General features: G+C 43.0%; 1 protein-coding gene across 1 annotated transcript; it reads right to left on the bottom strand.

Annotated features, from left to right (window-relative positions):
- Positions 1–85: 85 nt before the first annotated feature.
- Positions 86–11,046, bottom strand: tmem26a (transmembrane protein 26a). The gene is made up of 6 exons (XM_055902583.1): positions 10,853–11,046; positions 7,791–7,887; positions 7,600–7,689; positions 6,625–6,833; positions 6,114–6,193; positions 86–5,017 (listed from the first exon to the last, which is right to left on the bottom strand). The coding sequence occupies exons 1-6, from the start codon at positions 11,044–11,046 to the stop codon at positions 4,617–4,619; spliced, it is 1,071 nt and encodes a 356-aa protein (XP_055758558.1). The 3' UTR covers positions 86–4,616.
- Positions 11,047–17,976: the final 6,930 nt, after the last annotated feature.

Raw genomic sequence — 17,976 nt, forward strand, 5'->3', positions numbered from 1 at the left:
GTTGTGTGTTTGTAGTTTTTTTTTTATTGGGGAATAATAACTGTTAATCTGTCACTGTTGCAGGATTCCTGCGTTGTTTGATGCTTTCAAACGTGTCTTTTAGCCGGGCATACCGTATCAGGGTTGAACATAATTCTTCCTCTAGACTTGTTTAAAACTAGTACCAAACCATTTGATTTAAGAGATGGTGTAAGAAAATGTATTATACAGGGATAAAAAAAAAACTAACCAGTTCCTCCAACACAGTATTTTGTCTGGCTGGCAGAAGGAAACTGTTAGATTCCTTTTTAGGGCAAGTTTAAGTTGGCCAACCTATACTGCATTTGTTTTAAAGTTGTGTAATGCTTTTCTTGACAGTTGCATATATTCCCAAACTGGAATTAAGTCTGTGCATCCTGCCTGGTTTTACTTGATGTCATACATGGTCCTCCATTGAGGCAGCATGTAGCCTAGCGGTTAAGAGTGTTGGGCCAGTGACCCAAAGGTCGCTGGTTCGAATCCCTGAGCCGACGTGGTGAAAAATCTGTCTGTGCCCTTATTAAGCAATGCACTTAACCCCAATTGCTCCTTTGAATCCCTCTGTATTAGAGCATCTGCTACAGGACTAAAATTTAAATAAGGTGGTTAGTTGTGGATGTCTTCCCTAGCAGAACAGGGAGGTTCCTTTCTGTTAAAAGTAAAAGGATGCGTTGGAGACTGATTAGTGTGATAAGTAGGAAATGACCATATTTGTTTTTAATAGCATTAAATGCCCATTGTAGCAGTTCTCAATATCAAATCGTTTCTGGATGACAAGTGCCTTACTGTAATAGTTTTCCATAATTGTTTATAAAAATGTGATAAATTTCCCAGGGGGAAGTGCACCAAAGCGGTGCATTAACCAGTGTGAATCAATAATCTGAGTGGAGGAGGCATATGTAACCTGAAAACAAACTGTTATAGCAATATTGTGTTTACAAGCATGCATTCTCACTAAACTAGCAGGATAGTGAATGCTGATTGCGGGACCTTGACAAACTTACGTGAGTGATGACCATGAAAACACCAGACTGATGGCTATAGCCACAGTATGTTCAAGTATATTTTTCTGGGTTTATCTACCTCTGTTAGTGATATCTTGCTAGGTAATCAATCCTCCGATGACATCTGCGATGTTGACCATAACCATCGAATTAAGTGTTCATTTGCACCAGCTGCATTTGAGGTTAGAGGATTCTCTATTCACTTCAATGTAAACAAACCCCTTTCTGGTGCAACTTTTCATGACACGGCCGTGAACTTAATCTATTGGCAGAGCGGTTCGGAACTAGTTGTTATTGGTCTATTAACTTATACCACCTGGTGATGTCACCAGGCAAGCCAAAACGCCATCCATGCAAAATAACATCACATTTTTTTCACACTTTTACAGTGTTTCATCAGCTGTTGTACAAAATTATATCGAATGTTGACTGCACTGGTTTAAGCAATGTTCAAAGTGGACTAGCTCATTGTATCCTACCATATTTAGTTAAGTGATGCTAGTGTAATTAAGATATAAGGTTTTAGAGAAGTAGGAATTTAATAAAATAATCTCAGATTTTCTTCAGAATTTGTTTATCTGGAACGCTCCCCTTGTGCCTAATTGATCACTGTTGTGTAGGAAGACGTATTTTCTTCATGTTTCCTTCATGCATTGGGCTAAACTGCAGGCACTTCCAACAAAGAAGCACAGTTGAGTGGGAGTGAAGTGAATTCACATGAATAGTGATTTGTTATGTGGCATTCTAGTTGCTTGGTCTTTTGTATTCTTGGCCTGTCACTCATTGCTTATAAATGGCAAGTGTTGAAAATAAAACAGCAGGCTTTCAATTTAAAAACAAAAGGCTGCTGCATGAGGGATAGACTAATGCATTTCTATTGAACATATTCAGTTTGTTTTTCATAAGTCATCCTCACCCAGAATAAAATGCCGTTTATACATTGACCTACATTCTGACGAGAGCAGTTAACATGAATGTAATGTGAAGCGATGTCTACAATGTGACATTTATCATACAGTATCTGGACTTCAGACCCAGAAGCGTTACAGATTGCGCGATAGAAATTTTAAGATAATTTCCAATTGAGCTGACAAATACAGCCTTTGCCGAGAACATTGCCTTTAAATTTCAATCACGCTGTAACGCTGAATTTACGTGATACGCATTGAATAGAGCCCCTAGTATGACTGCATTGTTCTCACTGAGGACTCACCCTAGAGAGTGAGTACAGTCATTCTGTGATGTAAAGATAACCCAGGCTGTGATGTAAAGATAACCCAGGAGTGGTCGAAATGTACAACATTGTTTCCCAGAGGAAAATGGGGGATATCATGCTTTCTCAATTTCAGTCAGAGGGGGAGGGTCATGTAATTTGTAATCAATTAAATGTCATATTGCTCAAAGTTGCTTATTATATCTCAATTTGTGCCCGATGCTATAGGCCATGTGTATTCAACGCTTAACCAGCAGGCTCCAGCCCTCATAGGGGTTCTGTTCTACCTGATAATTAATTGCACCCACCTGGTGTCCCGGGTCCACAACCTTCTGGTTACTTTGCAATGTAATGCTTAAAAAACAAAAACATATCTAATGCTCTGGTCTGTCCTAGGGTTGAGGGTAAACAGTAGGCATGTTCTCTGCTGTCCAGTTTGTTTTAATTATTATATTGGTTGTAGGGGGGTCACTTTTTTTTTAAGCGTTCCAAGTAGGGTCGGGTAAAAATATATTTGAATGAAGGGAAGGTCATCCATTATTATTTCAGAGAGGTCCTACATTCTCCAGGTATCCCTCATCATAAATAACGTACAGGCTCTTAGGCGATGTGGAAGAATAGGGATAGACACTTACCAGCACCCAGAAACAATGCCCAACAATGAGGCTTAATTGATAAGGTCTTGACTTTGGATTGATTTGCAGCTTTTGTTAAAAATGAATGCAAACAATAAAGACCTCCCAAATCTGCTGTATGTAGACTACCCAGACAGTACAAATGGTCAAGTCTAAAATATGTTCACTGAATACATTTTTTTCAATGATTGAAATAACATAAAATACAAAAAACAATCTACCTGTATGAAAATAAAGAATATGAATACATTTAAATGAAGAAAATACAAATGAAACTGCCTGCCATTTCACCCCTATGAAATTCTAAACTCAATTCAACCAGGCGTTTTACAGTACAGTAACATACAGCGCATTCACATCTTGGTGGTTCCAAACTTCTTCCATTGAAGAATGATGAAGGCTACTGTACCTTGGGTACCTCCAACATTGCAGAAATGTTTTGGTACCCTTCCCCAGATCTGTGCCTCGACACAATCCTGTCTCTGAGCTCTATGGACAATTCCTTCGACCTCATGGCTTGTTTTTTTTCTCTGACATGAACGGTCTACTGTGGGACCTTATATAGACAGGTGTGTGCCTTTCCAAATCATGACCAATCCATTGAATTTACCACAGGTGGATTGTGTTGTAGAAACATCTCAAGGATGATCAATGGAAACAGGAGGCACCTGAGCTCAATTTCGAGTCTCATAGCAAAGGGTCTGAATACTTATGTAAATAAGGTATTTCCTAAAAACCTGTTTTCGCTTTGTCCTTATGGGGTTTTGTGTGTAGATTGATGAGGAACATTTTATTTAATCAATTTTAGAATAAGTCTGTAACGTAACAAAATGTTGAAAAAGGGAAGGGGTCTGAATACTTTCCGAAACCACTGCATAATCACACCTTTTCCCATCGTCAAAACCAACCCTTTGGAAAACAAAATTGGGTTGATTTTGTCAGCTGTGGACAGTTACATTTGGCTGCCTACCTTTACAGTCATACTCTTTGTTTGCTAACTCAAACATTTTTCTTCTATTTCACATACCTTTGGGGTAAACTTCTAAGCCATGTCATTTTTGTCAAAGGGGTAAAAACATTACAAAAAAGTTAAAATACTGTAGAAAATCAGCTGAGCTGAAATTGAATATATGCTTGTGACTTTTTTTTTCTTTTTTTTTTTCTCCCCTTTTCTCCCCAATTTTCGTGGTATCCAATCGCTAGTAATTACTATCTTGTCTCATCGCTACAACTCCCGTACGGGCTCTGGAGAGACGAAGGTCGAAAGCCATGCGTCCTCCAAAGCACAACCCAACCAAGCCGCACTGCTTCTTTAACACAGCGCGCCTCCAACCCGGAAGCCAGCCGCACCAATGTGTCGGAGGAAACACCGGGCACCTGGCCCCCTTCGTTAGCGCGCACTGCGCCCAGCCCGCCACGGGAGTCGCTGGAGCGCGATGAGACAAGGATATCCCTACCGGCCAAACCCTCCCTAACCCGGACGACGCTAGCCCAATTGTGCGTTGCCCCACGGACCTCCCGGTCGCGGCCGGCTGCGACAGAACCCAGAGACTCTGGTGGCGCAGTTAGCACTGCGATGCAGTGCCCTAGACCACTGTGCCACCCGGGAGGCCGCTTGTGACTTTTAAACGGTTTCTGTCTCTCCTTCTCTTTACCCATGGAAATGTCAAATCACATAATTAATTCCAGCTTTTGAACTCACAAATCTTGTCCAATATTGAACTTGTGCATTGTATAAACGGTGCACTACGTAATGGTACTTTCACAGTCTGTATTAACTTCCTCCAAAGCAGAGGCAGGAACCTTGTCTCTCTCCAACCTCCCCTCCCCATACTTCCTCTCCACCTCTACCCTACTACAATCAGGGATGTTAGTGCTGCTTCTGGACCTGACTACAGGTCTGTAGTTCTGGCATATGACGGCCAGCCGGTAGAAGTTTAGGATGACCACCAGGAAGTTTTTAATTGCAAAGAACACCAACATCTGGTGGAATACATCAAAGTAGGTCATGACGGTGAGCCGGACCACAAGGAAAGGGCCATCCTGGATGAATAGGCTCTCAATGATGCTCCATATGTCTGTGCTGTGCTTGGTCAGGAGGGAATCGCCTTGGCCCTCACCCTCGCTTTCTGGCTTTGAGTTCACCACTAAGGACACACACACACACACACACACACACACGCAAGTTGAGTTTCAAAAACTATTTTATCATATTGTTGTAAACTAGGGCTGAAGGCCTGAAGTATTTTTGTTGAGGTCTTCAACAGGCTAATAGTAGATTTATAGAATTGCATATTCTACGTGCATCCTCATAATGTTATGTGTGTTGAGTGGATGGTTACGTATCCGCTTCTAGTAAATCATTTCAGGTTGTGAATAATTCAGTAGATAGGGGTGGGTCTGAGAACAAGGGAGGCCGCAATGAACTCTTTATGATCCTCAACCCTGAATTGTTTAGCCACATGGCTATAATGGATTTCAGGAGGTCTGGGTTATTGGCAGTTTGCCTGTCAATAGCCTAATCCATCAGCCAAGCAATGACGAACCAAAGAAGAAGTGAGCCATAATCTGTTTATAAAGCTGACATCAAATCACTGTACGGTACGTAATATAAGTCCAAATGTGTTGCTGCATTTTCCAATTTTAGCCATACTGATGATAAAACTGAGTTTCCGACTGTACTAAATAAAGTTTGCTTTTATCATTGGTGAGATCATTGCAGTTTGTGTAGGAAGTAAAAATGGTGATGGCAAACAAATCTGCTCAGCTGTTTATGTAGCAACATGGCTACGATAGAGCTAGTTTGCCTCCTTTCAAATGTTTAGCCAAAGTCTAAACAGATCCCATATTGAGTTTACCTAAAGCATTATCAATACTCCACTGACAAGACTATTTTCTGGCCACAGTCATGCTACAAACAGATAACTTGAGAAAGCTGGTGGGGCCATGGGGGGAGGCTCTCTGCAGGTCTATGTCTACAACAGAGAAGGAAAGGTTTGCCTTCAAAGATGTGACATCCACAATGTTGTCTATAACATGGCCGTACCACTCAAAATGAAACCTCAAACCCACCATGAAAGTCTTGGCATCAGCATATAAAATACATCAAATCTGTAATTCACCCTCAAGAATACGAACCTCAACATTCGGACAGATCCCGATAGCCTGTGTCTGTTGGCCAAAAGTCAAGGATAGTTAAGTTCACTGCTGATATTAATAATATTATGAAATGTAGAGACCCACCGGCCAGATGGAGAGGAAACTGTAACATGCTCCAGGTCCACACCGCCAAGATGATGTACACCAGCTGAGGGCTGTTTTCCCTGGGAGGAATACGGAACATACAGCTCAACAAGTCAATGCATGTCCACTGTTGTTAACGGTTTTAGTTTTTTAGGTAAATTCTAGGATTTTACATTGATGAATTCTCAGAGTGATTTTGAGAGAATTTCACCACTGATTGTTACAGTATTGCTACTATTTAGTAACTAGTAAGTAAAACGTTGCATGCGCACTTAGTAGTAACTTAGTAAGTGTGTAACTAGTAAATATTTAAGTAGCACTGCAGTATTGTCGTTCCTTGTGATACAAAAGTCTATATGGAGTCAAAAACTCAACACACCACTAAAGGCAGTTAGGTCACCAGATTAATGTGAGAACACTGGGATCTAGTAAAGTCTGCTAAAGGCTCTGAAATCCTCTGAGAAGCTTTTAGCCGCAGTCAGTAAAGTCAATCAAAAGGTTGGACACCTACTTGACATCAGACAGTGTTTCACTGGTGAACTCCAAGATGTCAGCTGCTGTGCCAACGAAGATGAGCAGGAGCTGGGAGAGCTCCTCCCGTGTGACCCCGCCCCCCAGTGGGAGTAGCCACTTCCCTATGATGAGTAGGATTAGAAGGACCTGATGGAGGGCCAGGATCCAGTCGTTGGGACAAACCGTGGACAAGAGTTGGTCAAGACCCTTGAATGTCAAGAGAAGGAACAGAGGTTCAAACCACAGATAATAAGCACTAGAAAATGTACTTTTGGAAAGCCTCAGGATATGAAGGGAAGAAGAGTCCGCTAATTACCCCTAAGAGCCATGTAACTGCCATAGAAATAACCTTATATGTTAATAACGAAAAGTATACTTAGATGTCACCCTCGTTGACTGTGTATTCCCAAATACATCTGTGCACAAAGGCCTTCTGAATATATTTCATAAGGACTTGTCTTCTGAATGTTTGCAAGTTTATTTCTCGATTAAGGTCAAGGGTCCTGGCCCTAATTCCAAGGAAACATTTGCACTAGACAAGCATTTCTGTGTACGCACAATGGCAAAAAACATTTAGTTAGAAATCATGACAAACACAGGGTTTCCCATTATACAGTCAACATCATAAGACTCTAGTCACTTGATTCATGCTATGATGAAATATTGAGTGAATGGTCAGAATATACACTATATTTACAAGAGTATATGGACACCCATTCAAATTAGTGGATTCGGCTGTTTCAGCCACACCCGTTGCTGACAGGTATATAAAATCGAGCAGACAACCATGCAATCTCCATAGACAAACATTGGCAGTAGAAGGGTCTTACTGAAGAGCTCTGTGACTTTCAAAGTGGCACTGTCACAGGATGCCACCTTTCCAACAAGTCAACATATGTTTGGTCAAGTAGCGTATATACAAAAGGGTAAAAGGCAAAATAGTAAAGAAATTAAAACCAGTTCCAGTATTCACCTTTAGATAGGTTTGAACCGTTAAATTCCCAACCGTTTCGTTCAGAGAAATCATGCTTCTCACATTTTCCCATGAGTCCAGTTTCTTGCACTGAAATGAGATAAGTGAAGTTGTAAGAAAATGTTTGATAACTGTCATGCATACATTGAACATGGAGTTGTGGGATTTCTCTCCTTCTCTGTTTTCTGTACCTGGAGGTCACTAGAGTTTTGATGCTGATGATGTAGTTCCAGAATCCAGATGGATGGAATGATACTGACAAGGAACAACATAATGGCTGGCGAGAACCTCGGGTTGGAGGAGAAAAGGAACTTTATTTATTAACTCTTTATTCCATTCACATGCATTTTAGAGATTCACACACCTCTCCAAAGTGATCCACAAATCATGGTCAATTTTCTGTGTATATATGTGTTTTATATCTTATGCCCACAGAATAGAAATCCAGCACAAATGATACAGCAGTGGGAAAAAAGAAAAAGAAATAAATGCATGTAAAATTACAACAAAAAAATGTTAAGCGCAAAGAAAAAAACACAGTGGTAAAACAAATAACACCAAATAGAACCAACACATGCCAGAATGAAAATATTCCTAACCACTTTATCCTCTTTATGACTTCATCATAATGTTTGACAAAACAATCACATATTATTTTGGGAGCACAGGAAGTCTTCTCTCAGAGGGAGATGTGGCAGACAGACATGTTATTCTTCAGTCTAGGGGTACCACCCTATCCCAATTTGTCCCAGGTGTCACGCCCTGACTGTAGAGAGCTTTTTATGCCTCTATTTTGGTTTGGTCAGGGTGTGATTTGGGTGGGCATTCTATGTTCCTTTTTCTATGATTTGTATTTCTGTGTGTTTGGCCGGGTGTGGTTCTCAATCAGAGGCAGCCGTCTATCGTTGTCTCTGATTGAGAACCATACTTAGGTTGCCTTTTCCCACCTGTATTTGTCGGTAGTTGTCTATGTGTAGTTGCCTGTCAGCACTAATGTTTGTATAGCGTCACGGTTCGTTTGTTATTTTGTTAGTTTGTTTAGTGTTCGTTCTTTGTAATAAAGAAGAATGTACGCATCTCACGCTGTGCCTTTGACGGCTGTGACAGAACCACCCACCACCAAAGGACCAAGCAGCGTGGAAGAGAGGACTGGACATGGGAGGACATCCTGAACGGCAAGGGATCCTACACATGGGAGGAGATCCTGGCTGGAAGGGATCGCCTCCCATGGGAACAGGTGGAGGCAGCCAGGAGCGCGGAGGCAGCAGGAAAAGGGAACCAGTGTTATGAGGGAACACGGCTGGCAAGGAAGCCCGAGAGGCAGCCACCCCAATTTTTTGGGGGGGGGAGATGGGGACACGGGGAGTGTGGCAGAGTCAGGTTGGAGACCTGAGCCAACTTCATGTGCTTACCGTGGCGAGCATGTGACTGGTCACGCCCCGTGCTATGGGGTGATGCGCACTGTGTCTCGGCCGAGCATTCACAGGTCGGTGTGCTCGGTGCCAGCGTCCCGCATTTGCCGGGTGGAAGTGGGCATCCAGCCAGAACGGGTGGTGCCAGCTCTGCGCTCGAGACCGCCAGAGCGCCTCCACGGCCCAGTGTATCCGGTGCCTCGGCCAAGGAAGAGGCCTCCTGTATGTCTCCCCAGCCCGGTGAGTCCTGTGCTTGCGCCCAGCCCGGCGCCTCCAGAGACGGCCTCCAGCCCGGCGCCTCCAGAGACGCCTCCAGCCCGGCGCCTCCAGAGACGGCCTCCAGCCCGGCGCCTCCAGAGACGGCCTCCAGCCCGGCGTCTCCAGAGACGGCCTCCAGCCCGGCGCCTCCAGAGACGGCCTCCAGCCCGGCGCCTCCAGAGACGGCCTCCAGCCCGGCGCCTCCAAAGACGGCCTCAAGTCCGGCGCCTCCAGAGACGGCCTCCAGCCCAGCGTCTCCAGAGACGGCCTCCAGCCCGGAGCCTCCAGAGGCGCCCTCCAGCCCGGGGCCTGCTACGATGGTCCCCAGTCCGGGGTCGGCGGCAAAGGTCCCCGCTTTAGAGGCCAAGCCGGAGGTGGAGTGGGGTCTAAGTCCCACACCAGAGCCGCCACCGCGGAGAAATGCCCACCCAGACCCTCCCCTATAGGTTCAGGTTTTGCGGCCGGAGTCCGCACCTTTGGGAGGGGGTATTGTCACGCCCTGACCGTAGAGAGCTTTTTATGTCTCTATTTTAGTTTGGTCAGGGTGTGATTTTGGTGGACATTCTATGTTCTTTTTTCTATGATTTGTATTTCTGTGTGTTTGGCCGGGTGTGGTTCTCAATCAGAGGCAGCCGTCTATCGTTGTCTCTGATTGAGAACCATACTTAGGTTGCCTTTACCCACCTGTATTTGTGGGTAGTTGTCTATGTGTAGTTGCCTGTCAGCATGTAACGTTAGTCTGGTGGTGTATGAACGGACCAAGGAACAGCGGGTGATGAATACATAACGATTTATTTCAAACAGACGAAACACTGACAAAACACTAGAACAAACTACAAAACAATAAACGAAGGCAACAGACCTGAAACAAACAAACTTACATATAGACGAAGGACGCAAGTACAGGAACAGACTACCTAAAACGAACAAACAAACGAAACAGTCCCATGTGGATTACACAGACACAGGAACAATCACCCACCAACAAACAGTGAGAACAACCTACCTTAATATGGCTCTCAATCAGAGGAAACGTCAAACAATCAGAGCCATACCAGGCAACCCATTAACCCAACATAGAAAACACATAACATAGACTACCCACCCCAACTCATGCCCTGACCAATTAAACACATACCAAACAACAGAAAACAGGTCAGGAACGTGACACAGCACTCATTTTTGTATAGCTTCACGGTTTTCTTTGTTATTTTGTTAGTTTGTTTAGTGTTCGTTCTTTGTAATAAAGAAGAATGTATGCATCCCACGCTGCGCCTTGGTCTCCTCCCTTTGACTGCCGTGACACCGGGACATTTTATTTAGCACAATGGGATAAGCAGCTGGATAAGGACTCTCTAGGGAGGGGGAAGGGGGATGTAGTCAGTTGTACAGTAAAAAAATAAATTAATATGACTCTTCCCCAGAAAAACTTAATTTAGCACTTTATCTTGTTAATTTGTCTGTTATGTCTTTAGGATTAAAATGTGGATAGCCTGCACATGACAAATTACGCACAGTATAATGATGTGCAAAATAGTGTACGAAGCCTACTCAGAAGACTAAATAAATGAACAGCATCTTACCATTTATAATCTTTTCCCTTTCTTCTTTTCAAAGTTATTATCATTTCGACAACGAGAGGTAGAAAGAGGAATGTCAGAAACCAGTAGATATTGTCATCTTTAACCAATGTCACTCTCCAAACTCCGATGAGTGAGATAAGAATAAAAAGCAACCTAGTAACTACCGCACACGAAAATTTGACCACAAACGCCATAATACTAATACATAATAGATTCGACAGCTAGTGTCCCGTTATTCATGAAACTCCCACACAGACACTTGTACTCCAGCAGCAGCACAAACAATGATGTCATTTTCATATGGTAATATAAAAACTTAAAAATAAAAGCCTGCATTCCAAAACATTGCAATGTGGATAACGCATTCAAATTATATTGAATTTTAATCAATGGCCACTTTAATTGTGCCAAGAAAATGCTATAAGTAATTTATGAAAGCAAATAAAAAAATATGGTTTTCAAAATAGACCAATAATGAAAAAATACAATGTCGACATACATGTTGTGAATATTGGGCTGTAGAGCGAAAACTTTTCTACCTGTCTCAGTTAAAGTGGGGTGTAAAATACTCAGGAGGGTCTCTACTAACCAATATGTGTAGTTTTGGAGAGGGATTGTGTTGCACGGCCTGCTGCTGTTTTTTCACTCTGCCCCCTCTGAAGCGCAAAATACAATACTTAAAGTGGAAGGGACAGCGTTTTAACTACACTGAACACAAATATAAACGCAACAGGTTAAGTGTTGTTCCCATATTTCATGAGTTGAAATAAAAGATCCTATACATTTTCCATATGCACAAAAAGCTTATTTCTCTCCAATTTTGTGCACAAATTTGTTTACATCAATATTAGTGAGCATTTATCCTTTGGCAAGATAATCCATCCACTTGACAGGTGTGGCATATCAAGAAGCTGATTAAACAGCGTGATCATTACACAGGTGCACCTTGTGTTGGGGACAATAAAAGGCCATTCTAAAATGTGCCGTTTTGGAACACAACACAATGTCACAGATGTCTCAAGTTTTGAGGGAGCGTTCAATTGGCATGCTGACTGCAGGAATTTCCATCAAAGCTGTTGCCAGAGAATTTAATGTTAGAATTTAATTTCTCTACCATAAGCTACCTCCAACGTTGTTTTAGAGAATTTGGCAGTACGTCCAACCGGCCTCACATCCACAGACCACGTGTAACCCCACCACCCCAGAACCTCCACATCCGGCTTCTTCACCTGCATGATCATCTATGACCAGCCACCTGGACAACTGAAGAATTTCTGCACAGAAACCGTCTCAGGGAAGCTCATCTGCATGCTCGTCATCCTCACCAGGGTCTTGACCTGACTGCAGTTTTGCATCGTAACCGACTTCAGTGGGCAAATTCTTACCTTCAATGGCCACTGGCACGCTGAAGAAGTGTGCTCTTCACCGATGAATCACGGTTTCAACTGTACCGGGCAGATGGCATCGTGTGGGGGAGCGGTTTGCTGATGTCAACCTTGTGAACAGAATGCCCCATGGTGGCGGCGGTGCTACGTATGGGCAGGCATAATGGCAATTTGAATGCACAGAGATACCGTCATGAGATCCTGGTCCCGTGTGGCTCAGTTGGTAGAGCATGGCGCTTGCAACGCCAGGGTTGTGGGTTCAATTCCCACGGGGGGACCAGGATGAATATGTATGAACTTTCCAATTTGTAAGTCGCTCTGGATAAGAGCGTCTGCTAAATGACTTAAATGTAAATGTAATCCTGAGGCCCATTGTTCTGCCATTCATCCGCCGCCATCACCTCATGTTTCAGCATGATAACGCACGGCCCCATGTTGTAAGGATCTGTAGACAATTCCTGAAAGCTGAACACTTCCCAGTTCTTCCATGACCTGAATACACACCAGACATGTCACCCATTGAGCATGTTTGGGATGCTCTGGGTCGAGTGGCACAGTGGTCTAAGGCACTGCATCTCAGTGCTAGAGGTGTCACTACAGACCCTGGTTTGATTCCAGGCTGTATCACAACTGGCTGTGATTGGGAATCCCATAGGGTGGTGCACAATTGGCCCATTCTTAACTGACTTGCCTAGTTACATTTCTTTTAAAGTAAACTTAAAAATAAACAAATTGTACGACAGCGTGTTCCAGTTCCCGCCAATATCCAGCAACTCACACAGCCATTGAAGAAGAGTGGGACAACATTCCACAGGCCACATTCAACACCCTGATAAACTAGATTATCAGGGTGTAGATTAGGCAAATGGTGGTCACATCATATACTGACTGGTTTTCTGATCCACTCCCCTACCTATTTCTTTAAGGTATCTGTGACCAACAGTTTCCTGTCTGTACCAGTCATGTGAAATCCATAGATTAGGGTCAAATGAATGTATTCAATTTGTTGATATCCTTACAGTATATGAACTGTAAATCAAATTGTTGCATGTTGCATTTATATATTTTTTTCAGTGTACTTAGCAGATATGAAACAGACAATCATATCAGTAAAAAAAAATATCAAAATCCCAGTTTATGCTACAAAACAAACTTTGCAAGAGGTTCTAAAAATAGGTTATATTTTACTCAAAAGTCCATGACGTAGAGTAAGGCATTGTTGGCAGAATAGATGGATGCAGTTCAATGCATGATTCATATAATTCACCAATACGTTTCTTGGTAGTCTAACAAATATTGCTATCAGGTTGTAAATCGCAGCTGGCATGGTACATTGTTTGCTTCCTCCAGCCATTCAGTATGCACTTTCAGTTTCACTCAATATTAAGGACAAAAACTGACGAATGTAACGTTAGCTAACTAAGGCTGCGAATGTCAATACAATCAAACTATTTATTTATGCAGCTATTTATTTAGCAAGCTAAAAACAGCCTAACATTAGGTGCTGGGACAGCCTGGTCTCATAGTAACCGTAAATCCGAGACAATCAAATTGGTATGACAATATTTTACGTTTGGGATGGTTACTTAAGACATTAAGACAGATAGTTACTTATGACAAAAACGAATGTAGAGTGGGGAGTAGAGGCGAATGGGTGGAGTATAACGCAAATGTTGATCAACCCAAAGGATACGAGTTCGAATATAATTACTTTCGCATTTTAGCAACTTTTCAACTAGTCACTACTTTTTAGCTACTTTGCAACAACTTAGCATGTTAGCTAACCCTTTTAGCAAATCCTTCCTCTCACCCTAACCTTAAACACTTTAGCCTAACTGCTAAATTTAACCCTAACCGCTAGTCTAGCTAATGTTTGCCACCTAACTAAAATTCATAACATATCATATGTTTAGCAAAATCATTACTAATAGTATGTTTCGCTTAACATATCGTACGTTTAGCAAATTCCTAACATTTTGTACATTTTGAGAATTCGTAACAAGTTGTACAAATTACAATTCTTAACATATCATAAGGAATGGTTGACATCCGCAAATGAATAGATACCATATGAAACGCAACTTACAGTGCATTCGGAAAGTATTAAGACCCATTGACTTTTTCCAAATTTTGTTACGTTACAGCCTTATTCTAAAATAGTTTTTTTTTAAATCCTCATCAATCTACTGTCACGACTTCCGCCGAAGTCTCTCGCCTTGTTCGGGCGGTGTTCGGCGGTCGACGTCACCGACCTTCTAGCCATCACTGATCCATTTTTCATTTTCCATTGGTTTTGTCTTGTCTTCACACCTGGTTCCAATCCCATCAATTACATGTTGTGTATTTAACCTGTTTAACCTGTTTCCCCTCATGTCCTTGTCGGAGATTGTTTGATTGTATGTTTGTGTATTATGTGTTGGTGCGCGACGGGTTTTGTATTTTGGTTCTGGAGTTTTGTGAAACACTGATTAAACAACTCCGTTTATACCTAGTTCGATTCAACTGCGCCTGACTTCCCTGCCACCAACATGCACCCATTCCATTTACACACAATACCCCATAATGACAAAGCAAAAACAGGTTTTTAGAAAGTTCAGCAAATTTATTAAAGTAAAAAAACAGAAATACCTTTTTTACATAAGTATTTCAGACCCTTTGCTGAATCCACCTGTGGTAAATTCAATTGATTGGACATGATTTGGAAAGAGACCAACAGTTCCCACAGTTGACAGTGCATGTCAGAGCAAAAACCAAGCCATGTAATTAGACCTCAGGATAAGACCCAGATGCAGACAGTTTAAAATAACAAATGTTTATAATGATACAGGGGGCAGGCAAACGACAAGTCAAGGGCAGGCAAAGTCAGTAATCCAGGGCAGTAATCCTTCCTACGTTCCCCTAGCTGCCCATCGATCCGGATGGTCAAGGCGATGAGCGAGTCGAGATCTGTTGGTAGTTCCCGGGCTGCTAGCTCGTCCTTAACTTCCTCCAACAATCCGTGCAGGAACGTGTCGAACAGCGATCCCGGGTTCCAGGCTCAGCAGCCAATGTGTGGAAATCCACCGCATAGTCTGCCACACTGCGGGAGTCTTGCTGGAGTAACTCCCGGAAATCAGCGTGATGAGGTACACTATCTTCAAGCAGTCCGAGGGGAAGGAGGAGGGCTGCAGCTCGAAGATGAGGAAACACTGAGCGAGAAACGCCCAACAGGTTCCCGACTCTCCAGCGAAGTGTTCCGGAGGAGGTAAGCCGGGTTCCCGGGAATCCAGGGTGGCCGGGAGAGACGTGCTGATGACAAACGGGTTACTGAGGGTCTGGGAGGTTACCGTCGTGGTAGGCTGCCTAACAGACAACCCACGGAATTGCTCCAGCAATGTGTTCAACGCGCGATCATGGCGTTTGGCCAAGGTCTGGAAACCTTCTATAAGACCACGAAGCAACTCCTCATGCCTTCCAATGTTGACTCCTTGGGAGGAGACAGCGTTGCGGAGCTGGTCTGAGTCTGCTGGGTCTGTCAACGGCCAGTTCGTACTCTCAGACCTCAGGATAAGACCCAGATGCAGACAGTTCGAAATAACAAATGTTAATTATGAAACAGGGGGCAGGCAAACAACAGATCAATGGCAGGTGAAGGTTAGTAATCTAGGGCAGAGTGAAGAGGTACAGAACGGCAGGCAGGCTCACGGTCAGGGCAGTCAGCGGTCAGTAATCCAGAGCAGTGTCTTGAGGTACAGAACGGCAGGCAGGCTCAGGGTCAGGTCAGGCAGAATGGTCAAAAACCGTGAGAACTAGAGAACAGAAACTAACAAGAAACAGGAATACAGGGGGAAAAGCGGGTCAGCTTGATGAGACAAGAGGAACTGGCAATAGACAAACAGAGAACACAGGTTTAAATGCACCAGGATTAATGGGGAAGATGGGCGACACCTGGAGCGTGGGTGGAGACAAGCACAAAGACGGGTGAAACAGATCAGGGTGTGACACCATGAGGTCGAAGGTACTGTCCTTAGAGCTCCGAGACAGGATTGTGTCGAGGCACAGATCTGAAGAAGGGTACCAAGAGGGTATAGAAGAAGGGTATATCTTGGAAACACCAAGACTCTTCCTAGAGCTGGCCACCCAGCCAAACTGAGCAATCGGGGGAGAAGGGCCTTGGTCAGGGAGGTGACCAAGAACCCATTGGTCACTCTGACAGAGCTCCAGAGTTCCTCTGTGGAGATGGGAGAACCTTCCAGAAGGGCAACCATCTCTGCAGCACTCCACCAATCAGGCCTTTATGGTAGAGTGGCCAGATGTACGCATTTTGATATGTTTTATTGTACGGTAAGTGCTATGGCTGTATTGTTATAGGGAAACTGTTATTTCGTTAGTTGGACGGTGGATAGTTCAAAGAGGAGCGACACAGGGGTACGCGCCTATCATTTAAATTGAGTTGATTAGATTAGTATCTGGGTGTGTTTTCCTGTCTTTAGTTTCTACTAGCAAAGTGCAAAGAAATGCTAATTCAGGTTGGGGGTGAGTTTCTGTTTGAATTTTGTTAAATGGGCAGTGAATTTGCTCATATTTTAAGAACTTGCTTCAAAACTCCTGCATCTTAGATAACATGAGTATTTTTATCTTCCTATGACACTCCCACAATCTAATCCATTCTTTGTGCTGCAAAACTAAGCAGTAAACACACCCCTCAAGACTCATGAATATTTGATGAGGGGCTGTGTACTTCCAGTTATGAACAAAACACAAAAATCCCAAAATGTAATAGGTTTTGTTGTTGTTTATTACATGTCCAATTTTGACACAATAAATGAGAAAAAGGGTTGATTTCAGATTTTCGTTGTTAAAATTCAGAAATGACGTATTTTGAATCAAATTGGCAGTAGTCCCACTAAGTGCGAACCAGATGGGATGGTGTATCGCTGCAGAATGCTGTGGTAGCCTTGCTTGGTACGTGTGCCTTGAATTCTAAATAAATCACTGACAGTGTCACCAGCAAAGCACCCCCACACCATCATACCTCCTCCTCCATGCTTCACGGTGGGAACCACACATGCAGAGATCATCCATTCACCTACTCTGCGTCTCACAAAGACACAGTGGTTGGTAACAAAAAATCAAACCAAAGACAGATTACCACCGGTCTAATGTCCATTGCTAATTTTTCTTGGCCCAAGCAAGTCTCTTCTTCGTATTGGTGTTCTTTAGTAGTGGTTTCTTTGCAGCAATTCGACCATGAAGGCCTGATTTACGGAGTCTCATCTGAACAGTTGATGTTGAGATTTGTCTGTTGTTATTTGAACTCTGTGAAGCATTTATTGGGCTGCAATTTCTGAGGCTGGTAACTCTTATGAACTTATCTTCTGCAGCATAGGTAACTCTGGGTCTTCCTTTCCTGTGGCGGTCCTCATTAGAGACAGTTTCATCATAGAGCTTGATGGTTTTTGTGACTGTACTTGAAGAAACTTTCAGTCCTTGAAATGTTCCATATTGACTGACCTTCATGTCTTAAAGTAATGATGGACTGGCGTTTCTCTTTGCTTATTTGAGCAGTTCTTGATATAATATGGACTTCGTCTTTTACCAAACAGGGCTATCTTCTGTATACCACCCCTAACTTGTCACAACACAACCGATTGGCTCAAACTCATTAAGAAATTCCACAAATTAACTTTTAACAAGGCATACCTGTTAATTGAAATGCATTCCAGGTGACTACCTCATGAAGCTGGTTGAGAGAATACC

Source organism: Salvelinus fontinalis, chromosome 37, assembly GCF_029448725.1.
Source record: "Salvelinus fontinalis isolate EN_2023a chromosome 37, ASM2944872v1, whole genome shotgun sequence".
Classification (NCBI taxonomy): Eukaryota; Metazoa; Chordata; class Actinopteri; order Salmoniformes; family Salmonidae; genus Salvelinus; species Salvelinus fontinalis.

What these genes read in the sequence shown, in the direction of transcription:
- tmem26a (XM_055902583.1), bottom strand. Translation starts at nt 11,046, where the DNA reads ATGGCGTTTGTGGTCAAATTTTCGTGTGCGGTAGTTACTAGGTTGCTT. An exon ending in GAAACACTGTCTGATGTCAA is followed by an intron (nt 6,194 to 6,624) that starts GTAGGTGTCCAA and finishes TATTCCTCCCAG; the next exon opens with GGAAAACAGCCCTCAGCTGG. An exon ending in GTTTCCTCTCCATCTGGCCG is followed by an intron (nt 5,018 to 6,113) that starts GTGGGTCTCTAC and finishes GTGTGTCCTTAG; the next exon opens with TGGTGAACTCAAAGCCAGAA.